The sequence below is a fragment of the Podarcis cretensis genome (assembly GCF_951804945.1).
Source record: "Podarcis cretensis genome assembly, chromosome: 17".
NCBI lineage: Eukaryota > Metazoa > Chordata > Lepidosauria > Squamata > Lacertidae > Podarcis > Podarcis cretensis.
Window position 1 is genome coordinate 3,594,090 of NC_137187.1, and position 27,368 is coordinate 3,621,457.

At 47.2% G+C, this 27,368-nt stretch overlaps 1 protein-coding gene across 1 annotated transcript; it reads right to left on the minus strand.

Annotated features, from left to right (window-relative positions):
• Positions 1-592: 592 nt before the first annotated feature.
• Positions 593-27,155, minus strand: P3H3 (prolyl 3-hydroxylase 3). The gene is made up of 15 exons (XM_079960256.1): positions 26,445-27,155; positions 22,765-22,917; positions 21,266-21,452; positions 19,475-19,606; positions 19,230-19,360; positions 18,874-18,963; positions 16,329-16,381; positions 15,594-15,652; positions 11,049-11,173; positions 10,852-10,947; positions 6,160-6,310; positions 4,893-5,010; positions 3,650-3,725; positions 3,124-3,264; positions 593-1,176 (listed from the first exon to the last, which is right to left on the minus strand). The coding sequence occupies exons 1-15, from the start codon at positions 26,931-26,933 to the stop codon at positions 958-960; spliced, it is 2,220 nt and encodes a 739-aa protein (XP_079816382.1). The 5' UTR covers positions 26,934-27,155; the 3' UTR covers positions 593-957.
• Between the last annotated feature and the right edge of the window lie 213 nt (positions 27,156-27,368).

Genomic DNA, 27,368 nt, shown 5'->3' on the forward strand with positions numbered 1-27,368 from the left:
CTGCATTGCACTCCTGCTATTGTAGTAGTTAGGGCTAAATGAACTTTGGAGGCCCCTTTCAACTCGATAATTCTATGAACTGCTGGAGACTGTCATCGTTTTCCAGGAAGTTGGAAGATTTTCACGAAGAAAGGATCCATATCGTTGTTTTACTTTTGCCTGGCTTTGAAGGGTTTCAAAAACAGTGGGGCAAAACAAATTAGTATGTGCTATGTAGGAAGAGAATTAGAGCTTCCCACCCACCTTTGAAGCATGCTATTAGCCCTTATAGTGAACACCTACCTAGGAGGAGAGCACTGATCTACTGAAGATCTGGCACAGACAGCACAAGCTGTTCCTAGGCTACATCTCAGAAAATTAATTGGCGCAAGTATTTCTTTCTCTCTGCTTTTTTACTCTTCATTTCCTCAGGACTAGGAAAGGACTGTTCAGGTTTCCCACCACAGATTCCTGCCCCGGGCCTGGCTGGTTCCACAAGTGTACGTTTCCACCACCACAAAATTTCTCAGACCCATCCATTTCTGATGGTGCCCTCCTCCTGTTTTTTTAATTGCTTCATATGACTATGTGAAAAACGGGGCTGGTAGAAGAATGATATTCAACATTTATATAGCACTTCAGAATGGTCAAAGCACTTCTCATGTTATCTCAGTCATCCTTACAACAGTCCTATTACTCCTGTGTAGAGATGAGAGGCTATAGCTGAGATGAGAGAATTGTAGCATGGATTATTCCTGGTTCACAGGCATCCCAGTGGGGACAAAACGATTCTCCGGCTAACTTGGGCGGGCATGGTCCAAGGACCCCCAAGTCACCTTCTGATGTCATTTCTGGTAGTGCCACATGGAGAAGCAAAACTGCCTTGCCACAATGCCTGGCATAGGGCAAAAACTCCCAAGTCATTCACTTGCCACGAGCTGCTACAAAATCGGAAAGGCTTGTGCATGTCCAACATGCTCAGAATTCATCTCTGGCTCGCAGCCTCGTGGATTGTATCCCAGAGTCTGAGTTTGACCTGGTCCTTTGGCTAGTGGACCTGGCTCTTCCCTTCGGAGTCGGGGGCTCGGGGGAGTCTGCGCCACTGGGTTCAGCACCTCCATGCTCCTCCTCCTCTGAATGCAACTGCTCCTGTTCTGCCTCCTTCTGCCTCATCAGCTCTTCTGCCCGGGCCCGTTCCTACAAGAAGAGAGTGAGAAGACCGTATGTGTTGGAAACAGAGACGCCAGGTCGCCCCCAAGATTGAGGAGGCTGGCCACACGTCATGTGACGTCACGCGCATCTCTCAACACCACGCAGGCTGGTGCGGCCTTCCATTAGGCTGCGCTGGTTCCCACAGCATCTCTCAACACCGTGCAGGCTGGTGTGACCTTATCCCAGGCTGTGCCAGTCCCTGCGGCATCTCCCGATACCACGCAGTGCCGGCGCAGCCTTCCACAACATGCACCGGGCCCCTTTCAAACAAGTATCAAGGGGGCCGAAGACAGAGTTGGTGTGCCTAGTTAGAAAGGCGGAAGGAGTCTTCAAGAGCAGCACTTTGTTAGTTGACGGTCTCCTTGCTGAAGGGTTGAGCTAGCTTAATAACATGCATTATGTGTATTTTATATTTATTTTAAGGAACCAAATACAGTGGTACCTCGGGTTACATACGCTTCAGGTTACATACGCTTCAGGTTACAGACTCCGCTAACCCAGAAATAGTGCTTCAGGTTAAGAACTTTGCTTCAGGATAAGAACAGAAATCGGGCTCTGGCGGCACGGCGGCAGCGGGAGGCCCCATTAGCTAAAGTGGTGCTTCAGGTTAAGAACAGTTTCAGGTTAAGAACAGACCTCTGGAACGAATTAAGTACTTAACCCGAGGTACCACTGTACAGTGAAAAATTATGAATTATGAGAGTGTGTATGAGCCTAACAGTGCTTAGCTTTTTTGAAGTTGCTATTTTTTGAAGTTGTCAATATTGTTTTATAGATTATAAATGCCATATTGATTTGTTGTGACTTTTGTTGTAATTGCGATGTTTATTTTATTTTTCAGTTGTTGTTTTATCGATTGTAATCGTTTTATTGATTCTTTGTTAATTGTATGATTTATGCTGTATTTGCGATGTTCTATTATGGCTTATCATGTTATTTCTTGTTTGTAAGGCGCTTTGGGATTCATTTGAATGAAAAGCGGCATAGAAATACAATAAATCAAATACAGTGGTGCCACGCAAGACGAATGCCTCGCAAGATGAAAAACCCACTAGATGAAAGGGTTTTCCGTTTTGGAGGTGCTTCACAAGACGAATTTCCCTATGGGCTTGCTTCGCAAGACGAAAATGTCTTGTGAGTTTTTCTGACTTTTTTCCCCTCCCCCCCTTTTTCTAAGCCGCTAAGCCACTTATCCGCTTATCCGCTAAGCTGCTAAAAGCCGCTAAGCCGCTAATAGCGCTAATCCGCTAAGCCGCTAATGGGCTTGCTTCGCAAGACGAAGAAACCGCTAGACGTAGAGACTCGCGGAACGGATTATTTTCGTCTTGCGAGGCACCACTGTAAAAAAAGTGGTATTCCTCCTCTGGAAATCCACAGGGTGTGTGTGCATTAAATTCTACCACTTGCTGCTTGGATGCGCCGCATAAGCTAATAATAATAACAATAATTTATTATTTGTACCCCGCCCATCTGGCCGGGTTTCCCCAGCCACTCTGTGCGGCTTCCAACAAAGATTAAAAATACATTAAAATGTCACACATTAAAAACTTCCCTGCAGGGCTGCCTTCAGATGTTTTCTAAATGTCAGGTAGTTGTTTATCTCTTTGACATCTGATGGGAGGGCGTTCCACAGGGCGGGCGCCACCACCGAGAAGGCCCTCTGCCTGGTTCCCTGTAACCTCACTTCTCGCAGTGAGGGAACCGCCAGAATGCCCTCGGAGCTGGACCTCAGCATCTGGGCAGAATGATGGGGGTGGAGATGCTCCTTCAGGTATACTGAGTCGAGGCCATTTAGGGCTTTAAAGGTCAACACCAACACTTCATCTCACCCCCAACCCAGCCCCCATTTTACTTAAGTATACCTGCCCTTGGACAATTCTCATTGGCTCCCTCATCCCTACATCCTCCAGCTCTTCCTTTGCTTTGTGTTACCTGCTCCGCATGCTCTGGGAAGAGGGTGTACCAGAGGGCAATGGCACAGCGCCTTCCACGGGTCACAGCCCACACGCCGTGAGGGTTCTCCCCGCCAGAGCTGAAGGCCACCAGCCTTCCACATTTAGGGCGCACCTCGGCCTGCCACACAGAAAGAAAAATAGGGAGACTGGTGTGAATCGACGGCTTTGCCATGAGCCCACCCATTTGGATGGCAACTTTCTGAGCTGTTGATGGGATCTTGGTCCCCCTGCTCTGGAGCGAATTGCACCATGCAGGACTGAAGAGGGACAGAAAGGCGAAAGCAACGCAGCGATTAGCAGAAGAGCTAGGCATACCAGTCGACAAGGAATTAATGCCTGTTCCAGGGTGAAATTTGACTGAATTTGCCTTTGACTTCCCAATTTGAATCTGCTGCTGTTGCCAAGGACAGGTTCTGTTGGAGGGGAGGGGGAGGATCCCAGCTACAGCTGTTCTTCCTTCTCAGCCATTCCCTCATCCCCCCAAGCCGTGGGCCCAGACTCACTGTAACAGTCACAGCATCCATCTCAGTGAAAAAGAGGTTCCCGCCCTGGAAGTCATCGTTCAGGTAGAGGATTGCACTGCAGAGAAACGGGAGACAGGCAGAATTATGGGTAGCCGGGGTTTGCTCCCAGGTTCTTTGCTCGTCTTTAAGAGCCAGGTTGCACATGAACGTTGCCACAGAGACTGGCACCCTTCGGGTGAGGATTTGTGTTGTTACACGTGCCCACTTGACTGGCATTTGCAACGTCAACAAAACCCCAGAGCACGTTCTTTAACTCTTTCTGAAATGTTTGCTGGGCTGTTGTTTTAAACCAAAGCAAAGACGAAGACGAAGACGAAGACGAAGACGAAGAAGAGGAAGAGGAAGAGGAAGAGGAAGAGGAAGAGGAAGAGGAAGAAGAAGAAGAAGAAGAAGAAGAAGAAGAAGAAGAGTTTGGATTTGATATCCCGCTTTATCACTACCCGAAGGAGTCTCAAAGCGGCTAACATTCTCCTTTCCCTTTCTCCCCCATAACAAACAAGGTGAGTGGGGCTGAGAGACTTCAAAGAAGTGTGACTGGCCCAAGGTCACCCAGCAGCTGCATGTGGAGGAGCAGGGAAGCGAACCCGGTTCCCCAGATTACGAATCTACCACTCTTAACCACTACACCACACTACACTACACCACACGGCGAGTCAACACAAAATGTAAAAGGCAGCCATGTTGGCCCACAAGAAACCTTTTGAAATTCATTATGAAGACAGTACTTTTTACTAGACCATCTAAAATGTCAACCAAACCACCAAAAGGGTCTGCAAGCTTTTGGGTTCTTCAGGGCCTCATTGCAACACCTGAAAACTCCTCCCATTAACACTCTTACAAGATGCTGAGTCCCAACTTTACCACCACCCATCTTTTCTTCTTCTTCCCCCTGCTTGCTTTGTTTACTATCTAGCCTGGGGTTTCCCAAACTTGGGTCTCCAGCTGTTTTTGGACTACAATTCCCATCATCCCTGACCGCTGGTCCTGCTAGCTAGGGATGAGGGGAGTTGTGGTCCAAAAACAGCTGGAGACCCAAGTTTAGGAAACCCCAATCCAGCCTGATGAACATGTCCTCAAAAGCTTACGCACTGTTTTGCGACATTTTGGATGGCCTAATAAATATATCGGCTTCATCTGGATTGTGTATAAATGAATGTACATGTGGCTTTTTAAAAGACATATATATATATATATATATCAGTTTCCCCCCGCCATGTCTCACCTGTAGTCTCTGTATATGTAGGCAGGAGGCTCCCTCCAACATGTGCTGCCCTCGGGGTCCAAGAGACAATTGTCAGCATGGACTGGGTGGCTGAGGTCCATACGACTTTCCTGCTCTCCTAAACAACACCAATGAAAACTATAAAATGCCTTGTTTCTGACACCAGGAGAAAATGTTGAAGAATGCAAGGGAAAATGTTGGAGGGGAATGGACACATCCTGTTGGGAAGGACAGGATGAAATAATTAAGTTAAATAAATAATTAAGTGTAATGAAATAAATAAATATAATGAAATAAATGTTCATAAAATATTTGATATCTGCCATCCCAGCATTTTTATTTAATAATAATAATAGCAATAATTTATTATTTATACCCAACCCATCCAGCTGGGTTTCCCCAGCCACTCTGGGCTGCTCCCAACAGAATATTAAAAACACAATAAAACATTAAACATTAAAAACTTCCCTAAACAGGGTTGCCTTCAGATGTCTTCTAAAAGTCAGATAGTTGTTTACTTCTTTGACATCTGATGGGATGGTGTTCTACAGGGCAGGCGTCACTACCGAGAAGGCCCTCTGCCTGGTTCCCTGTAACCTCACCTCTCGCAGTGAGGGAACCGCCAGAAGGCCCTCAGATTGTATTTTATAGTTAGCATGCATTGATAATTAGGCTCCGAACCAACTACTCATGGGCAACTAGTCACATATAACAAGACTACTTCATGTATGTGGAACTCTCTTGCTGGATTGCGACAGGTATATTTGAGGGAGTTCAGCTGATGACATTTCATGTTCAATACTCCTGATAATTTGTATTTTGGAGCATGCAACTCTAGAATCTCAGTGGGTTAGAGTGTGGTGCTGATAAGGCCACGGTTGCAGGTTCAATCCCCATATGGGACCACTACATATTCCTGGATTGCAGGGGGCTTGGACTAGATGATTCTCAGTGTCCCTTTCAATACTACAATTCTATGAATTTTGGTGTGAATTTTGCAAACAGAAAAATGTGAAACTTTGGCATATGTTGAATATTCACAAATGTAAGATTCAAATTCAGCTCTGATGTTCACTCCTTATTAGATGATAGTAGCATAGCCAAGGCTTTTACTCTGCCTTTCAAATGAATTGTTTGCATCACTTCTATTAATTGTTCGTTTTGAAGCAGTAAATTTATCAGCAGGCCATATTTCCAACTAACAACGTAGAAATGCTCTTGTTCAGTGTGGAACATTGTGCCGATGAGAAGAGGCAAAGTTCCTTACCCTCGGCAGCCGTGCGACACACAAGATGTGTGAATGAAAAATAGAGGTCTTTGCCAGGGGTGAAATAGGATTCCACAATTTTCCGGGATTTCTCACTGGCTTGCAAGAGAAGCTTAGCATCCCTCCAGTTCACAGTGCTCTCCTCAGCCAGCTAGAAGACAAAAAGCCATTGCAGAAACCCTCACTTACGGAAGTGTCCTTAATTCGCGTGAAGCACACATGTGAAATAAAGGATGCAGACAACAATTGCCAGAATATGCAGTAGTTTCCTTAGCAAAATGCAGGAGAGGGGGCTTCTGCACATGTAACAATTGGGGAGAGGGGGGAATGAAAGTTGGTGCAGCTTTTCTTGTTTGTTAGAACTGCCAGGGTAATATGTGTTTACCTTTCAAAACATCAGTGAAGTGAGAGAAGGAAATGCTATGGCTGTTTATTCCCTGGTCCCCTTGGCTGCCTTTCCTTGCCTGCATCAAGGTATGTGTTGCATGGCAATCTGCACCTGCCCAAATTCCTTCATCTGCACAACTCTCCATAGCACAGGAGGCTCTGTCCTCTCTTGCAGTGGGGCACCCTCCGTGACTGCAGAGAGGAGGAAGGATGGAGGAAGGGGTCTCTCACTGGTGGAGTTCAAGAAATGGGGCCTGAAGCAGAAATGCTCGTAGCATATTGTCTTTTCTTGTGATTTTGGCATTTATGCCAGAAGACAATTATTAGAGGCCTTGCAACTCAATAGGCTCAATTCTACGCTACCGACGGTTCAGGACCTGCTCTCGGACAGGAACGATCAAATTACTTTAATAGTGGCTGAATTTTTGAGTGCTGTCCATGTAGAAAGACTGGGCCATTATAAAGAGATTTAGTGGTTCTTAATTGATTGGTGATGTAGTAGTGTTGTACTGTATGATTTATGCAAATTGATTTCCTCTGGAGTTAAAGATCTGACTGGACAAACCTTGTTATGCTGAGCTCGTATTTTGCACAGTTTGTATACGGTGTCTGTTTGATAATGTGTGGTTTGCTATGCCTAATAAAGGATATTTGATAAAAGAAATGCTCATAAAGACAGAACACAAGCAAGCAGGGGTGGGAGAAAGGAAGAATGCTGAAAATATTCACTGGCATGAGATAATCACATCAGACTAAGATTGAAACACACCTTAAGAAACACCTTGGGAAGATATGCTTGGAGCCTGAGCTCTTTTCCAAGCCTTCTCAATTCCCTCAGCATGCAATCTACACAATTCTTTTGTATTCCATCTTTTTGTCCTCTTCTCAAATGTTTCACAATAGGATCATCTTCGTCAAGACTCCACCCATGCTCATAATATTTTTCTCAGGGTTTCTGTTACTCTCACATTTATCATTCCTGTTGGTGATGTCTCTAAATACATTCCAGCAATGAAAATCCTTAGAAATTTGGGTCCCCCCCCCCACACACACCTGTATGGTCCCTGTAAGGCTTTGTTTTGCAAGCTGGTCTTGGGCAAAATATTTGTCACTTATAGGACAAGCATGTAGTGCACGATACGAGGTCTGCCAACTTGTCAGAAGCTAGAGGACAGCAGTTTCCCCACCAAACTGGGGGTGGGATGAGAGACACATCGTTGCCCATGGAGGAGACTCATTCCTCTTCGAATGATGGGTGGGAGGACCAGGGGAAATGTCACCATATGAATGTATTTGGAAAGCACTTTTTAAAAGAAAAGTATAATCTTATCTAGGGATGCGGGTGGTGCTGTGGATTAAACCACAGAGCCTAGGACTTGCCGATCAGAAGGTCGGCGGTTCGAATCCCCGCGTCGGGGTGAGCTCCCATTGCTTGGTCCCAGCTCCTGCCAACCTAACAGCTCGAAAGCATGTCAAAGTGCAAGTAGATAAATAGGTACCACTCCGGCGGGAAGGTAAACGGCGTTTCCGTGCGCTGCTCTGGTTCGCCAGAAGTGGCTTAGTCATGCTAGCCACATGACCCGGAAGCTGTACGCCGGCTCCCTCAGCCAATAAAGCGAGATGAGCGCCGCAACCCCAGAGTCGGTCATGACTAGACCTAATGGTCCCTTTACCTTTTACCTTTATAATCTTATCTGCAGGCTCATTGAAATGTTATGATCCTTAGCAGCAGCAAGACTAATAATGAGATGGTTCTTGGGTGGTACGAAGGAAGAGAGGTATACGGGATATAGCTCAGCTGGTTGTAGGTTTGTGCCCCACGTTGGGCAAAAGATTCCTGTGTTGCAGGGAGTTGGACTAGATGACCCGCATGGTCCCTTTTGACTTTACAATTCTATGATTCTATGATGGAGAGTCTGTGGCATGATGCTGTGTGCAATAATGTTTCTAAATTCCTTGTTTTTTGAATAAATGAAAAACAAACAAAAAAGCCATTCTTGTGCTTCAAAATCCTGCAGAAACTCTTTGCCAGAGAACATGAATAAACGCATACATCACAGGCTATGAAGGCTACATAAAGGCAAAACTATACATTACATGCAAATTCGTTTCTGAGAACTCAATGGCTTTTTTTTTTTTTTTTTTTTGGAAGGCAAAGCAGCTTCAGGAAGAGATTGTTTGGAGAGAAGCAGCATGTCTGTGTGTGCTGAGCCCTTTCTGCGCCAACCACTTCTTTGCTAAAAATCACACACCCCAAGCCGTTTGTCTCACAGGGGGCCTCACATACATGTTTGTATACACACATCTGAAACCCTGTAGGGGAAAATAATCCTTACAGGAATGTTTTGATCTGGAGTAGAGAAGCACTGGGTCAAGGAAAACCACTTCTCAGATAAAAATTTCTCCCTCCTGAATTTTTTTTTTACCTTAGAACAGGGGTGCCCAAACTTTTTTCAAAGAGGGCCGGATTTGATGAAGTGAACATGTGTGAGGGCTGACCAAAGTTGTTGAGCTTTTTTAGGATTTTACCCCAGCACATATACTGCCACAGGGGCAGGATTAGGCCCCTGAAACTTTGGACATGCCTTCCCTAGAAGAAGCAACGGGAATGTTTCACAGTCATTTCCAACCACAGGAGGAGGAAAGTGTGTTTGTACATGCATGAGTGTGTCTTTACGAATGCGTGTAGATAAACACACAACCGGCAACATTGCCTCACAGATAGTGTTCAACTCCAGTTAAAAATGTAATTGTTTACAACTTCTTTGCTATTTTAACTTGACAGTGTACTCTGGCTTAAAGTTCTCACACCTCTGGTTTCTCTCCAGCTTCAGGGAAGATGCAAAGAAAAAAACCTACACCTAGAAATAGAAGCTTGCCCCTACTAAAGCCACCCAGAGTGCCTTCCATCAGCTGCAATCTCAAGAGGGATTGCCAGATGTCAGGGAACTGACATCGGAGCCAGAAGTGGAGGCAGGGCTCCCAAGCGATGCCGGAGAAGGGCCAAGCAGGGAGAGAGGGAACTCATCGGCTGGGGAAGGAAATCAGCGTAACACCAGGGATAAAGAGGGGCGGTTGGGGGAATCGGAGAGGGGTTTCCAGGACTCTTCGCTGGAGACCAGCGGGGAGAGCACAGGTCCTCCTCTGCCCACACCCACCCTGCGCAGAAGACTTCCGTGCAGGGAAAGTAGACGTAGACTTGGCGTCAAAGAGCTTCTGTGCTGGAAGAAGTTTAAGAAACACCCACTGGCGGATTCTGCTAGCGACTGAACAGCCACGAAGTGAAGGGCTGTCCAGTCAGGAAAGGTTTAACCAGGCTACCTAGCCAGGAGTGGTGGCAAACTTACGCACGAGCAACCCCATACATCCATTACACCTAACTCCTGTTGTCTATGCTCTGGTAACTTCAAGGTTAGATTACTGCAATGCGTTATACGTAGGTCTGCCTCTGAAGACGGTTCAGAAACTTCAGCTAGCGCAGAACTCAGCGGCCAGATTGCTCACCGGAACTAGATGGTCTGAGTCTATTACACCAATCCTGGTCCGACTGCACTGGCTACCGATTAGTTTCTGGGCCCAATTCGAAGTGCTGGTTTTGATCTATAAAGCCTTAAATGGCTCAGGACCACAATGACTCTAGGACCGCTTCTTTCCATATGATCCCACCCAGACCCTGTGTTCACCTTCTGAGGCCATTCTCTGCGAGAGGTCTGGAGGGTGACAACATGAGAACGGGGCCTTCTCTGCAGTGGCTCCCCATCTGTGGAATGCTCTCCCCAGGGAAGTTTGCCTGGCGCCTTCATTATACACCTTTAGGCGCCAGACAAAAATGTTCCTTTTTAACCAGGACTTTGGTTGACCTGCTTGACATCCTACACCAGGGGTCAGCAAACTTTTTCAGCAGGGGGCTGGTCCACTGTCCCTCAGACCTTGTGGGGGGGCCGGACGATATTTTGAAGGGGAAAAATGAACAAATTCCTATGCCCCACAAATAACCCAGAGATGCATTTTACATAAAAGGACAGATTCTACTCATGTAAAAATGGGCTGATTCCCAGAACGTCTGCGGGCGATTGAGCCGGATCCGGCCCCTGGGCCTTAGTTTGCCTACCCATGTCCTACACCCTTTTAAAATGTGGCTCTTTTTTTGGGGGGGGTGTTATTGGGCCATTGTTTTTATTTTTATTTTTATTTTTATTTATTTTATATATTGTGATATTTTCTGTGAAACCCCCCCCCCTCCCGAGACCTCCGGGTATAGGGCAGTATATAATTTCAATTAAAAATAATAATAAAGACATTTACCTGCAGAGCCTTTAACACTGTTAATCCTTCAAATTTCTCATGGGGAGTGTGAGGCGAACGCCTGCCGCGATAGCCGCCTTCTGTTCCTCCAGCTGCCTGAAACATACAGAAACAATGTGAGGGACTCAGGGTTGCTCTTGGCTCCCTCTCCTGCTGCTGGCGGGGGGTGATGGAGAACAGGTGCTGGCATACCTTACCTTGGCCAGGCGGAGGATGTCTTTGCATTCAGATTCCGTCAGGACTCTGTCCAAGACAACTCTCTGGGAGCCATTGAGCTGCTGGGAGTCCATGGTGATGGTGATGCCCTCGAAAGCAAGGGGTTCTGGGGAAAGAAGATGAGCAAGGCGGTATAGGAATGCAACATGAGGCAATGCTATCTGTCAGGGAACTGCCATTGGAGCCAGAGGCGGAGGGAAGGTTCCAGAGGGATGCCAGAGAGGGTCCCAGTAGGGGGAGAGGCAGCCCATCCGCTGGGGAAGGAAATCAGCGTAGCACCAGTATAGGAGGGGGGCAGATGGGGGAATCGGAGAGAAGGCTCCCGGACTCCTCGCCGGAGACCAGCGGGGAGAGCACGGGTCCTCCGCTGCCCACACCCTCCCTGCGCAGAAGACTTCCACGCAGGGAGAGTAGGAGGAGACTGGGCGTCAAAGAACTTCTTTGCTGGAAGAATTTCAAGAAACACCCACTGACAGATTCTGCCAGCGATTGAGACAGCCACGGATGGGTGGCTGTCCGGACAGAAAGGGTTCACCCAGGTAACCCAGCTAGGTGTGGCGCCAACTTACGCACAAGCAACCCCCCTAGAACCATTACACTATCCTTCCGCTGTGCCCAAGGGATGTAAATAAACAGGGAGGAAACTGATCTCCTTACAGGGCCTAGTCATTTATGTGTTGCTTCCCAAACGTGTAGGAAGAATACCTGTAAGACCATATAACACCGGTTATATGGAATAATTTTTTAATATATTTAAAAGACCACTGTAAACAGTTAAAATCATTGGCAGGGATACACTGACACTTGTAATGTGAAATGAACTTTGGTAACTATGGATATGTAACAGATAGATAACGGTAAAAGATGCAAAATATTTTTCTTTGAATATGGAACCCATGGAGGGAGGGAGGGAGGTCCGAAGGTTTGAAAGAACCTTTTATTTTAATATTTGGAAATGGTTAAAGTAATAAAAAAAAAAGTATAAAATTATGTAAAACCAATGAGCAAGACCACTAGGAGGCTCAAAGACATTCAGGATTTGTCATCCAGATAGATCCTTGGTATACTTTATTCACGTTTAGTACACTAGCAAACAGTGTGTGATTTGCAATCCAGCTATTGCTAATTTTCACCTTGTAAATTTGCCATAACCTTTGGCATAAGAACCAAATACTTTGACAAATCCCTACCATCTTTGCTGATAAAGTCAAAAGCTACTACCAATGAACATGCATAGTACAATACACCAGCCAAACAGGTCTCCGAATCAACAGTTTCGGTCCCAGCTGAAAGTAGAGGAACTGTTGTCCAAAAAGGAGGCATAAACACGGTGTTCGAATGCTCATCTCTGGCAACACCATTCCCTGGATCACGCAGGCAGGGCAGCCACCGCTGGCCTCACTTTCATTCCCATCTGCTGTGCAGATGGCCAAAGGAACAGCATCAAATCAGACGAGCACGTGCCCCTGCGCTGCGCAGAAAGGGGGCAGCATGCTCCTTCTCGGAGGTGATGCGCTTTGGCATGGGTACAACACATGCGCATAAGGCAACCGTGCCGCTGCAAGCCCTGTGCGTAAGCAAACACTGCCACCACAAGGGTGCTGCCTGGCTCTGCAAAAGCAGCTATGGACCCAACACAAGTTTGCATGGAGGATGAGGCTGTCAACGGCTTTATGCTCCGTGATGGTTACACGGCCTCTGTAATCAGATGCAGTATGCCTCTGAATACTGACCGCCGAAATCATGAGTGGGAGAGGGCTGTTGTGCTAAAGTCCTGCTTCCCAGAGGCATCTTGTTGGCTACTATGGAGACAGAATGCTGGACTATATGGCAACTGGGAGAAACTCCATCAAGCAAGGCCTCCTTCCACCTGCCTTGCCCCACCCTCCAGTCTCTGCTTCTCCATTTGTATTGTATTATTTTATGCACTGTAGCTTGCCATTATTTTATTGACTGTAGTTTAGAAATTATTTATTGTAATTGTTAAGAGTGGATTTCAGTTTAATTTTTATATGCTGATATTTAATATTATTCTCTACTATTCTAAGGAATGTTGAATGTTACTTATTTGATGTAGGTTGCGTATTTTAAAGTTACAGTGGTGCCCCGCAAGACGAACGCCTCGCAAGACGAAAAACCCGCTAGACGAAAGGGTTTTCCGTTTTTCAAGGCGCTTCGCAAGACGAATTTCCCTATGGGCTTGCTTCGCAAGACAAAAACGTCTTGCAAGTCTTGCGAGTTTTTTCCCTTCCCCCCCCCTTTTTCTAAGCCGCTAAGCCGCTAATAGCCGCTAAGCCGCTAATAGCGCTAATCCGCTAATAGGGATGCTTCGCAAGATGAAAAAACCGCTAGACGAAGAGACTCTCGGAACGGATTATTTTCGTCTTGCGAGGCACCACTGTATGTTTTATTATCACATTTTTGTATTGCATTAGATTGTTGTATGGTGTACTTTCTTTGTTTCTTCAGCTTGTAAACCGCCTTGGGTATTGTAAGATAGAAAGACGGTATACAAATTAAAAGTGATGGTGATGATGAATCGGCTTGATCCAGCAGGGCTGCTTTTAAATATAGTGAATAAGCTCCTAATTCCCTAGTACTTTCCGATTTCTCAGCATATTGCCTCTTAAGCAACCTCCGAGTCGATCTGATTTAACATGAGTTTGGAAGCTTCAGCACTGGGTCCCTATCATTTCACAGAATAATGGAGTTTGGAATCCGTTTCTATCCGTGGGATGTTAGGCTGCTGAACGGAAAATAATATAGTGCAACTGACTTTCAAGGTTGGTGTGTTTTGCGACAAGCACACAGAGTGCAATGAGACTGAGTGTTGGGGGGGGGAAGGGAGGCTCGGTTAATTTCATTGTACACAGATTGTACATTGACAATAAAGGTATTATTATTATTATTATTGACCACAAGGGTCCTCTAGTCTAACTCTCTGTAATGCAGGAATCTTTTTGCCCAACATGGGGCTCAAACCCATTACCCAGAGATTAAGAATCTCACACTCTACCAACTGAGATATCCTTTGCACAATTTACATATTTATAAAAGAAAGGATCACGAAACAAAATGGTATTTCAAACCCGGGGTAAATCCTCAAAAATAAAAAGTAAAGCTTCACCTGATTCACCAAAGCCAATTTAATTCAGAGCCAACTTAATTCAAGCGATAAAAAACACCCCACCCTGTGCTGCAAGCACGGCTTCAAAGTTAGCTGTTTTTCACTGGGAGCAGAAATGCCTAATTAAGATAAAACTAGCGGGTTGTTCAAAATTCTTCAGCGCTCTTCCAAAGGCCACAAGGCTCAATCTAAAACTCCTGTTCCGAGTCTCAACAATATTTTTTGGCTAGCGTTATAAGCAAACCCAAACTTTCATTTTGCCAAGACCCCCTCCCCTTCTAAAGCTCTAAACTTGGAGTCTGCAGGGGGAGAGGAAGAGAGAAAACAAGGCCCCACCTCCAACAATTTGGAACAGGACTGCGGGGAGAGGCTTGCTTCAAGCCCTGCACCTTCGTCTCCCCTCTCGTTCGCAGAGAGAGGTGGCAACTTTCTACGTTTCCTTACCTCTGCCTAGCAAGCACAGAGCCAAAACAAATCCGCTCCACTTCCTCGTGGGGAGGAGTTGCGGTGGACCACGTGGCCACCCACTCTCCCCCGGGGGCAGGGGACGTAGTCCCGCTTTGCCTGGGGGATCCTGGCCACGTCAGTGCCCAGTCAGCCAATCCGCTGGCTGGGGGTGTGTGGCCAGGACCATTTAAGCAGAGGCGCGAGCCGGAGGGCTTCCTCTTTGGCTCGCTTCCTCAATCTCCCCCCTCCCTCCCTATTTTGCAGGTTTTAGTCATTGGCCTTACTATGGCCATCGGTTGGTCGCCATTGAGGGGCCTGGTAGGAATTTTTCCACTTGGCAAATTGGCACTGGCCATTTGGTTTTCGCCTACCTCGTAGCAATGGTCACAACTTTGCTAGGGTTGTGGTTAGGCATTGTTTGACCTTGTGGTGGGGGAGGGGAGGTGTGGCCATCACCTGCCCCTCTAAGCTTAAGGGTATTCCGTTAAAGGAATCCAGCAGTGTGGATCTTGTCCGAAGCCTGGGGCGGGGGCCATGACATGACCCCGACGGGAACACCAGTGGTTGACCCTTACTGGACTCCCTGCATGACGGGCAGGGGTCAGATATAGTTGGGTCCATTCAATGCCTAAGCCAATACTGCTCACATTCTGTAATCAATAAAGTTGTGGCCAAAATTTGCCCAATAACATTAACCTAATATCAGTGTCCTTGTGTGTGCTATTTCTCAACTAGGGATATCCCAGGTTTCAGTTGAACTTAGGAGCTAGAGAAGGGGCAGAGTTGGTCCCTTCTTCTCTTTAGCTCCGGGTTCAGAGGACGCTTCAGGCTCATCTCACTCACCAATGCCCAACTCCCCACAAACCACCACAGGGAGTCAGTGGGGATGACTAAGTCTTGTTGCCTCATCAGCCTTCCCTCCCTGCGTGTCACCTCGTTTTCTGTTACTCACCTCTTGGCTCCTGCTGTCCCATATCTGGGGCTTTCAGCCTTTGCTTCTCTTGATCTTCTCTTGGATTAACAAACAAACACAGAAAAGGCCATCAACTGCAGAAATGGAGGGCATGAGACTCTCCCCTATTAAAAAGTTCGGCAAAAAAGCAAAGGCTACTGCCGTATTTTTCGCCCTATAGGACGCACTTTTCCCCCTCCAAAAATGAAGGGGAAATCTGTGTGCGTCCTATGGGGTGAATACAGGCTTTCGCTAAAGCTTGGAGAGTGAGAGAAGTCCGTGCGCACCAACCCCTCTCGCTCTCCCGGCTTCAGGAAGCTATCAGCAAGCCTGGGGAGCCCATGGGAGTTCCCGCAGGGCTCCCTAGGCTGCGGATAGCAGCCTGCCGCCCGGCGCGCGGGGCGCCCTGAAGCAGAGCATCCCTCGCGCCGGGCAGACATCCGCAGCGTGGGGAACCCTGCGGGAACTCCCGCAGGGCTCCCCACGCTGCGGATAGCAGCCTGCCGACCAACATCGGCCAGCCCCACAAGCTCGGGGGACAGCGGGGAGGCGGAGCGCCGCCATACCGCTGTTCCCCGACCTGGTTTTGGGGGGGAAATAAAGGAAATTTTTCCCCTTTATTTCCCCCCAAAAAAACTACTTGCATCCTATGGGACGGAGCGTCCTATGGGACGAAAAATACGGTACTTAACATTGCTCCCCCTCAGCCCAGCCTCTCTGCCTTCTGATGCTTACTTGTGTTTTTCCTTCATGTTTTCAGGAATCAATTCATCTGGAGTCCACGAATCCTAAAGAAATAAAGGCATGGACTCATGTTACACAAGGTTTTATCCATGCTGTGGCAGAACCCTCATCTCCTTCTACATATTGCAGTATAAAGTTCCCGCTCCCTCACCATAGTATGCGCACACATGCTCTGCCTCCCAGCTAGTTCATGCTACAGCTGTGGCTCCCAAGCTTTCTTCTCTGGGCCACACTTTCAGAATAAAAATTTACCAGCACCACACCAATTTTTCATTGATAATAAATACACTGGAGCCCAGGAAGAGACGCTCCAGAGCGGTGCTCGATTTATAACACAGAATACAACTACTTTATAAAGTCGTCGTCATCCATCTTATGGTCCAGAGACCCAACAAATTGTTACAAAGCAATGCACAATTCATACAGCCTACCTGCAGTTTAAACAAACATTTTGTTCAGAATATAGGGATCATTGGTTCTTGCAACCACCGACAAAAACTTTGCCACTGCTAATGTTCTAGCGTTTGTCCGGTCTTCTAATAGGAACCTGACATAGTGAGCCTCTGATTTTCCTGGGAAAGGTACCAGCACGGGTAATATCAGTTCAGCCCTGGCTTGCTCATATTTTGCACAGTGCAGCAAAATATGTTTTATGGAATCGATGTCTTGAGCACACGAGCAAAGTCTCTCCTGGTAGGGAACTCCTCTCAACCTACCATCCAACACTGCAGAAGGAAAGACGCTTAGTCTGGCTTTGGTGAAAAGCCTTCGGTAGTTTGGTACTGTCAGGTTTTTAATGTAAGATGTTAACTTAAAGACATGCCCATATTGTACTCCTACTGCCAGCGGACTACAGACTGCATGTGACTGAGATCGCAAGTCACTGTGTGCATTATCCCATAATCTTTGCTTTAACGTCTTTAGAGCGCCTTCATAACCCAGGTAATACAGTTGGGGGGCGGGTGACAAACCAATAGAGGTGGCTTTTATAGCCATGGTTTTCTGCCATTTGCTGTCAAATTCCTCATTGGTCAGCTGTTGGTACAAACCCTTCCCTAGATCAAACACTGAAATCCTGAGCCAATGTAATCATGGGACATACAGAAAGTAAAAAGCAATGCAGCTACAGAAGAACTTGAATCGTGCCCAAAATGTAATTATGAATGAGCCTCTTACACATGTACCTTAAGTGTGTATACCAACTCACTGAGAGGTGTGAGCTTGCTTTTGCCAGGTAATTTTGTTTATATGATGTTTACTTTGAAACAAACAAACTCATCTCCTCATCAGTGCAAAGAAGCCTTACTCTTTTCTGATGTGTCAGATTTGTCAGTGTTGAAAATCCCTGTTCGCAACAATATATCATGGAGAACAGTAGTATAGCCCAGTGTTTCCCAACCTTGGGCCTCCAGATGTTTTTGGACTACAACTCCCATCATCCCTAGCCAGCAAGACCAGTGGTCAGGGATGATGGGAATTGTAGTTCAAAAACAGCTGGAGGCCCAAGGTTGGGAAACACTGGTATAGCCAATGCTCTTGAACAGAGGTGGGGATACTGTTTCTGTTTGTATATCCAAAACAATTGCTATGCTATGCTATGCTATGCTATGCTATGCTATGCTATGCTATGCTATGCTATGCTATGCTATGCTATGCTATACTATACTATACTATACTATACTATACTATACTATACTATACTATACTATACTATACTATACAGGCCTCAGTCCTGTATACCTGAAGGAGAGTCTCCACCCCCATCATCCAGCCCGGAAACTGAGGAGGACCTTCTGGCAGTTTCCTCGCTGCGAGGTGAGGTTACAGGGAACCAGGCAGAGGGCCTTCTCGGTAGTGGCACCCACCCTGTGGAACGCCCTCCTACCAGATGTCAAAGAGAATAATAACTACCAGACTTTAAGACGACATCTGAAGACAGCCCTGTTTAGGGAAGTTTTAAATGTCTGACACTGTATTGTTTTTAATATTAGGTTGGAAGCCACCCAGAGTGGCTGGGGAAACCCAGCCAGATGGGCGGGGTATAAATAATGAATTATTATTATTATTATTATTATTATTATTATTATTATTATTATTATTATTATTATTATTATTATATTACACTACACTAATGTTTCAATGTTTATTTGATTGTCCTTGAATATTCTGGCTACACTTGCCATCCTTGGGGGCTAAAACAATGTGGCGCGCCACATTCTTTGAAAATCACCGAACCACAGGGATCTTTTTGGAGCCACATCAAGTGAGAAGCCTGACCAAAGATGTACTTTGTGTCAGGGAGGTAAGCAGTCGATCCCTTTATTTAAACAGTCCTCGCCCTCCTGGCTTTGGGAACTCACTGTGCTCAACTGGAAGCAGCCATCTTGAAGTATCTTTGATATCCATACTTTTCTTCCTGCTCATCACTTATTTCAGGCACCAAGGCAGGAAGTGTGTGGGGGGGAACGGTCCGATCCCATATATTAATTTGTCAAGTACATGTCCATAGATGAAAAAGCAGACTGCAGCTACTTACAGGGTCATTAAAAGTTTCCCCAAGGTGTTCCACTGCATAGTAAATTAGTTTCTTCTCCATAAGAGATCTCTCCACGTAGTGGCGGATATTCTGTGAAAGAAATAAAGATATTAAAACCAGGCATTTTAAAAAAGTACTACAAAATGGCTCCCGCTTTTTTGCTTAAAAACAACAACAACAAACTCTGACAGTAAATCTGCACAGCTATCTGTCCCATGTGCTTTAAGGTCACTTGAGTGATTTTCATGAGAGAGTTGGGAATCCTTAACTCTCTCTGGATTATGCCCAGTGTGCAAAATATTTTGTTCTCATTGATGTGATGCTTGCTTCCAGATGGAAGAAATGTTTACTGGTACCTCTCTGGCTGCAATGGGCACGTCTCCCAGCTCTGCTTGGTATTGCTTCAGTTTCTCCAGCAACGCCCCGTCTGATGGATAGAACTGCAAATAGGTAGCTGCACATTCAGCGGCGAGGGCCCAATTCCCAGCTGAAAATGAGAAGATGGACTCAAGTTACAATGGCTCCGACTACCATTCCACTCATGCTCCACCCCACTCTTGTCCTGGGCACGTTCCCACTCAGCACAGCATCCCCTGCTTACTTCTTTCATAGGCAAACTGCAGCAAATCAAAATGAGACGGGATGAAGTCTTCTGTGGAAGACACCCTCCCGGGCTTGGTGGCAATGTCAAGGACACACTTCTGCCTGCACTTGAGGACCTGGATGTAGTGAGCTGGAAGAAGGCAGAAAGAGAAGGAGAAATAGAAATAGAAATAAAGAATACATGTCCCCAGAGTAACAGCTGGACTGTCAATTCTTTGGCGATCAGCCTTCTTTATGGTCCAGCTTTCACTTCCATACATCACTACTGGGAAAACTATAGCTTTAACTATACGGACCTTTGTTGGCAAGGTGATGTCTCTGCTTTTTAAGATGCTGTCTAGGTTTGCCATCGCCTTTCTCCCAAGAAGCAGGCGTCTTTTAATTTCGTGGCTGCTGTCACCATCTGCAGTGATCATGGAGCCCAAGACAGTAAAATCTCTCACTGCCTCCATTTCTTCCCCTTCTGTTTGCCAGGAGGGTTACAATACCCTCAAGAAACCCACGGCCTTTACCCGTGTGTCGGATTTCGAGGCCTGTATCCTGGAAACCAGATGGCTAACTCTCCACGATGACCTGACGTGCCTTTTGCTGGACCCCCTCCCTCTTTTCCCTGTTCAGGCAAGTTTTTAATGTGTGACATTTTAATGTATTTTTAATCTTTGTTGGAAGCCGCCCAGAGTGGCTGGGGAAACCCAGCCAGATGGGCGGGGTACAAATAAATTATTATTATTATTATTATTATTATTATTATTATTATTATTCGAAGAGCAGCACTTGAAAAGCAGAAGGTGCTTATTTAAGGGCTATGGGATGTTTCTTATACCTAGGGAATACATTTTCTATCAAGATAAGGCCCCCAGAAGTCATGAGCTTCGGTGGGGGGGGGGGGGAGGAATACTGCCAATATTCAAAATTTCCCAACCTTTTTTTGTTTCACCACAGTGCAGGAAAGCAACCTAAATGAAAACACACCTGCCCCCTTTCTCCCATGAGGTGAAATAGATGCTTGTGGTGGGGTAAAAGGTAAAGGTAAAGGTACCCCTGCCCGTACGGGCCAGTCTTGACAGACTCTGGGGTTGTGCGCCCATCTCACTTAAGAGGCCAGGGGCCAGCGCTGTCCGGAGACACTTCCGGGTCACGTGGCCAGCGTGACATCGCTGCTCTGGCCAGAGCCAGAGCCAGAGCCGCACACGGAAACGCCGTTTACCTTCCCGCTGGTAAGCGGTCCCTATTTATCTACTTGCACCCGGAGGTGCTTTCGAACTGCTAGGTTGGCAGGCGCTGGGACCGAGCAGCGGGAGCGCACCCCGCCGCAGGGATTCGAACCACCGACCTTTCGATCGGCAAGTCCTAGGCGCTGAGGCTTTAACCCACAGCGCCACCTGCGTCCCTACATTTCAATTGGGAAAACATCGCTGGGAAATGGATAAACCTTCTCTTTCTGTTGCCAGATCCCAACCCAAATACCCCTCTAACTGCTCTTAAAATAACACAGGGAATGTCATTAATGGCTCTCCCCACCACATCTATTTAAACCCTCACCCATTTTTTGTGACTGTTAGGCAAGCATTTGATATTCGTTAAGCATCTGGAGAACATGCCAGCCGGATGGGTGGGGTATTATATTATTATTATTATTATTATTATTATTATTATTATTATTATTATTATTATTAGAGTCTACAGAGGAGTAAGCATGTGTGCTTGCTTCAAAGGAAGGCTGCCTCAAACCACAAGTTCTCTCCAGCTCTTGACGTTCAGCGCTCTCTCAGACTTTGGCTGCTACTACCTGCAATGGCTTCGTAGAGGCCAAGCTGTGTCTCTTCCTCCTTTTCCTCATCCTCCTGAGGCCCTTCGCAAAGGGCTCTGCAGTCCTCCAGCGCCAGCAGCCCTTCTTTGAGCGATTCCTCCAGCTTTGTCACCGCCTGCTGGTAGTCATCTGCCTTGTAATGTTGAATTCCAGCTTCATAGGCCACCTGCAGGTCACAAACCCATCAGTCCCCCAGGACAGCCCAGGTTGTGACTCTCTCATAGGACAGGGATGGGGGGCTGTGGTAGCAGGCCGTTGCAACCAGAGGCTAAGCTCTCAGGGCCAAAGCACATGAGGCATGGGAGTTTATGGCTAGATGTATCTTTTAAGTCCTAAAAGCAGCATGTAGGAATGGTAAGAGTTGTCTAATGGGTCTTTAACCCTTCCCTTGTCAGTTTGCATTTCTTAGTGCAGAAAGTATTGATCTGATGTGTAGAGATCTTTCCTATTCTACTTAATTCAAGAGGGTTCTGGAAGCTTCTCTGTGTGAAAGAAACAAGCAGAAGGTTCATGATGTTTGGGTTATACTTTCAGAGAAGCTGAGTACAGCTGGTTTGTTATCTCTTCTGTCAAGGTCATGCTGACTATAATAGGCCAGGAGGAGCCTGGGTTTCACTTTCTCTTTCTATCTCTTCCTTCCGGTATGGTGTTCTGTATATAGTATTATGGTTTAGGCTTATAATAAGTTATTGTAAGTTTAAGTTAAGTCTGCTGCAACTGGATTTCTTATGGACAGTGCCAATCCTCAATGTACAGTCATACCTCGGGTTAAATGTGCTTCAGGTTGAGCGTTTTCAAGTTACGCTCTGCAGCGACCCAGACGTAACGGAGCGCATTACTTCTGGGTTTCACCGCTCATGCATGCGCAGACGCTCAAAATGACGTCATGCGCATGCGTGAAAGCGGCAAAACGCGACCTGCGCACGCACAGACACGTCTTACATTCTACTCAGGATGCGAACGGGGCTCCGGAACGGATCCCGTTCGCATCCAGAGGTACCACTGTATTGGATTTGTGACCATTATGCTCATTTGCCCTCCGTAGCAGTAAAGCTTTGCTGGATGAAATATTTATTGCCTCTGGTTTAATTTTTGGGAATCCTGCAACGTGCTTAAGTTTTTACTCTGCTAACTATACATTGGAATCTGGATCCATATTGAGAAGAATTCAGTGACATCCTTCTGTGCCATTTTCAGCTTACCATCCCCTCTGGAGCCACAGGTAGCACTGTGGGAAGGGGGGCGCACCCCCACCTGCAATCCTTGGGAGGTTTTCAAGCAGATGTTAGATGGCTATATGTCATATAAGATCTAGTTGAGATTCCTGCATTGCAAGGGGACTGGGCTAGATAACCCTGGCGGTTCCTTCCAACTCTACGCTTCTGTGAATTCTTTACCACCCCCAGGCCCCAGTAGGCTTCACAAAGCAGCCCTTCTTAATCTGCCAAGCAACATCCAGTTTCCCAGAAGTCTCTCACCCAGTGTGGCATGGCTTCAAGATCCCGAAAGCTTTCCGCTTTCACCCCCGCCATGCGCCGGTATTTCTCCATGTCCTCACGCATTTGTAGGTGCTGTGGATTGGCCACGAAGAATGTGTGAGCCGAGGAAACGGCTTCATCGAGTTTCTTTAGCTGCAGGAACAAAACAGTACCATTTAGAAGTAAAATGAAGGCCATGAGGGCACCATTCTCAGACTGAAGTGGCAGAGAGCATAGGCAAGCCCGCTCTTAGATTTAATAGCACGCACACAAACACACAAGCAAAGCAGTGCAAGTTAAAAACATTTGTTACAGTTTTTTAATACCTCATAGTATTATCACGAAATTGCTTCTTGGGAGAAAAGCAATGACAAACATAGACAGCACCTTAAAAAGCAGAGACATCACCTTGCCAACAAAGGTCTGTATAGTAAAAGCTATGGTTTTCCCAGTAGTGATGTGTGGAAGCGAGAGCCGGACCATAAAGAAGGCTGATCACCGAAGAATGGATGCTTTTTAATTCTGGTGCTGGAGGAGACTCTTGAGAGTCCCATGGACTGCAAGAAGATCAAACCTCTCCATTCTGAAGGCAATCAGCCCTGAGTGCTCACTGGAAGGACAGATCCTGAAGCTGAGGCTCCAAGACTTTGGCCACCTCATGAGAAGAGAAGGCTCCCTGGAAAAGACCCTGATGTTGGGGAAGATGGAGGGCACAAGGAGAAGGGGAGGACAGAGGATGAGATGGTTGGACAGTGTTCTCAAAGCTACCAGCCTGAGTTTGACCAAACTGTGGGAGGCAGTGGAAGACAGGAGTGCCTGGCGTGCTCTGGTCCATGGGGTCACGAAGAGTCGGACATGACTAAACGACTAAACAACAACAAGTATTATCAGATGTCAAAAGAGATGTCATAGAATTGTAGAGTTGGAAGGGACCCCCGAGGGTCATCTAGCCCAACCCCCTGCAATTTAGGAACCTCAGCTAAAGCTTCCCCAACAGATTGACATCCAAACGCTGCTTAAAAACCTCCAGTGAAGGAGAGTCCCCAGCCTCCTGAGGGAGCCCATTCCACTATTGAACAGTTTTTGTTTGTTGTTAAAACCAAAAGGGATTTTTGCTTTGAAAACAAAGCTACCCAACATGCAGACTATGGAAATGTAGGTAACCGAAGGAGCGTCTCCACCCCCATGGTTCAGCCCGGACACGGAGGTCCAGCACCGAGGGCCTTCTGGCAGTCCCCTCACTGCGAGAAGCAAAGCTACAGGGAACCAGGCAGAGGGCCTTCTCGGTAGTGGCGCCCGCCCTGCAGAACGCCCTCCCATCAGAAGTCACGGAAACAAACAACTATCTGACTTTTAGAAGACATCCCTGTTCAGGGAAGTTTTTGATGTTTGATGTTTTATTATGTTTTTAATGTTCTGTTGGGAGCCGCCCAGAGTGGCTGGGGAAACCCAGCCGGATGGGCGGGGTATAAATAAAATATTATTATTATTATTATTATTATTATTATTATTATTATTATTATTATTATTGGTAGCCCTGTCAAATAAACACTTGCCCTCTGTAACACAGGATTTGTGTGTCCATGACTACTTCCCCCTCTCATAATGGTTCCTGACAGAATACCATTTCCCCTGTTTTAAAGCTCTTGTCAACACAATAACTTCAGTACACAATAAGATTTGGACAAAGGCCTATTTCAGGTTACAAATGATTGAAGTCTGTGAGGGGAAAATATGAGCAGGGGCAGACTTTGGTTGCATGGCTCCCTCAGCGAGGCCAACATTTGGTGCCCCCAAATGAATCTTCTCGGTGTTGGCTCAGCGCCCTATGTGGAACAACTGTCCGCAATACCCTAAATCCCTCAATAAGTGAATGGCAAATAAGATTTTGTGAATATATAGACTCAGCAAGACTTACAGCAGTGGTAAGAGGCAAATCAGACCAGAAACTGATAGAGGAGTGGACCTGAGTGAAGGAATACATGAAAAAACATTGTTCTGGTATTAATATATCAATATGCAATGAATGAAACCTTTCAAATGAAATTAAGAAGAAATGGGTATAAGACAAGATAGTCAAAAATAATATTGATAACAGAGTGAAAAGAAACAAAGGAAGCCACATATAGGTGGAGGAAAGTCAAAATTTATGTCTGTATGTTTAGTTTGTATATTTGTTTTCTTTTTTGTAATCTAAGTTGAGAGGTGTATGTATCTATGTATAATAAGCTTGTTTAGTGTTCTGGTTTGTGTTTGTAAGTATTGCATTTATCCATAAAAGTTCTTTTTAAAGAAAAAGGAAAAGGAAAAAAATCTGGCACGGATACAAGCATTGCCAGCCCAATGCATTTTGTTGCTAGAGGTGCCTATGCAGCCCAGTCCATATGCAGAACCCTGCAGAGTCAGCAGCATCATTCTCATGCTAGTGATTTCGCAGCATCACCTAGGGAGGTAAGGGTCTCCGGCACGCCCCCGAGCGGTGACACCCGTGGGATCCTAGTTGGCGTACTTCAACAGGACTCCCACGGCTTGTGGATAACCCTTCCCGGTCTCCATGCCGGGTAGTCGATAGGAGCCAATGCCTAAGGCCAATACCTTTCAATTCTGTAATCAATAAAGTTGTGGCCTTTTTATGCCCATTAACCTTAAATAATGTGTCCAGTGTCTTCATTTCACATGGGGGAGGGGACTTGCCACGCAACCTCTACCATCGCACCTGAGGGAAGAAGGCGAGTTGAGGCAGCGAAGGGCAGGCTGTTTGGCACACCAAGCTCTGAAGAGAAGAAAGTATCCGTTTCCCAAGGGAAATCACCTCGCTGTGGCTCATGGCAGGGCCTGAGGCACCCATCACCACTCACTTGGTACAGCATAAGACTCTTCATCTCAGGTTTGAGCACCACATTGGGCAAAAGGTTTCTGCACTGCAGGAGTTTGCACTGTGATTCTAAAGTATGTTGCAATGGGGGGGGGGGGAATCCTGAGTTTTCTGTCCATAACCCCGTATTAGAAGTGCTTGTGTGTTGCAGCTAACTCTGCTCTAAGGCAGCCCAGGCATGGAATGGGAAGGCAGGAGACGTAGAAGAAAAACAAAACGGATAAACAAGGACTTCTGAACCGAGTGCCAAGGACCTGCCAGTTTAAATTGCTTTTGGCCATCTGCACATATTTTTTTTGCTGAGTAACTTTGCACAGCCTGAATGTTTCTTGACTGCACTAGGCATTTTTCTGCCCATAGAAGAAGACTACACATGGTTGCTCTTAATGTAAAGACCACAAAGTATGATACGATAAAGGAGATTCTGACTAAACATCAGGAAAACTTTCTGCCAGTGATAGTTCAATAGTGGAACGGTCTCCCCCGGGGTGGTTGTGGACTCTCCATCCTTGGAGGTTTTCAAGCAGAGGTTGGCTGGCCATCTGCCATGGATGCTTTTAGCAGAGATTCCTGCATCGCAACTCTACAATTCTATAATTCTATAAATTCCCATCATCCCTGACCACTGATCCTGCTAGCTAGGGATGATGGGAGTTGTAGTCCCAAAACAGCTGGAAAGCCCAAGTTTGGGAAAGTGAAAAATACAAGTTTGCCAAGTTTTTAAAGGCAGGCAGGCGGGCGGCGGGCAGGCGAGGCAGCCACATCAGCAGCTGCGGGCTCCTCTTGGCCGCGTCCTGCCCCTCACCTTGAAGAAGGCGATTTGCAGGTAGTTGTAGGGCTCCCTCTCCTCGAAGTCCTGCCGGATCTGCGCGCTGGCCCGGTGGAGGGAGGGCTGGCCGCCCAGCCGGCGCCCCAGGCACTCCTCCAGGCACTCGGCCCGCTGCAGCACCCGCTCGAAGAAGCCCGTCTCCCAGGGCCGCGAGGGCGCGCGCCCCGCCGCGAAGCCGGCCTGCCACTGGCACGCGCCCTGGCACTCCCGCCGCGCGCCCTGCAGCCCCGAGTAGCTGTGCAGGCAGCGCTGCAGCAGCTCGGCCGCCCGAGGCCAGTCCTGGGCGAAGTAGGCGCGCACCCCGTCGGCGTAGAGCGCATCGTAAGGCGCCAGGTGGCCGGAGGAGGGCGAGGAGAGGAAGAGGAGGATGGAGAGGAGGAGGAGGGGGACCGCGAAGCGGGGCGAGGAGGAGGAGGAGGAGGAGGAGGAGGAGGAGGAGGAAGGAGGCCGCCAGCGGAGAGTCATGGCAGAGCGCAAAGGAGAGGCAGCAGCAGCAGCAGCAGCGAAGGGGAGAAATTGCAGGCGTCGCCCGAGGAGTTGGGGCGAAAGGGGCGGGCAGGAGGCGGCTGAGAAAGGGGCCTGCGCTGCTGGCGGAGGGGGAGAGGAAGGCGGGGAGAAGGGATGCGTAATCCGGAGCTGCTGCCCGAGGCTGGAAATTCCTCCCAGGGGCAGAGGAGGCCCAAACAAGCCGGGGAAGGACGCGGTGGCGGCGGGGAAGGAAGGTGGGGCGCGCGGTGGTGGAGGGATGCGCGCACGCCCGCTGGTTCTGCCCTAGCCTGGAGGTGATAAAGTACCTTTTGCTGCTTAATTCCTGTGCTTTAAGTAGGGTTGCCACCTTTGGTTGGGCAAAATACAGGACAGGTGTTTGGGAGGGGGTTAATCACCTTGCCAACAAAGGTC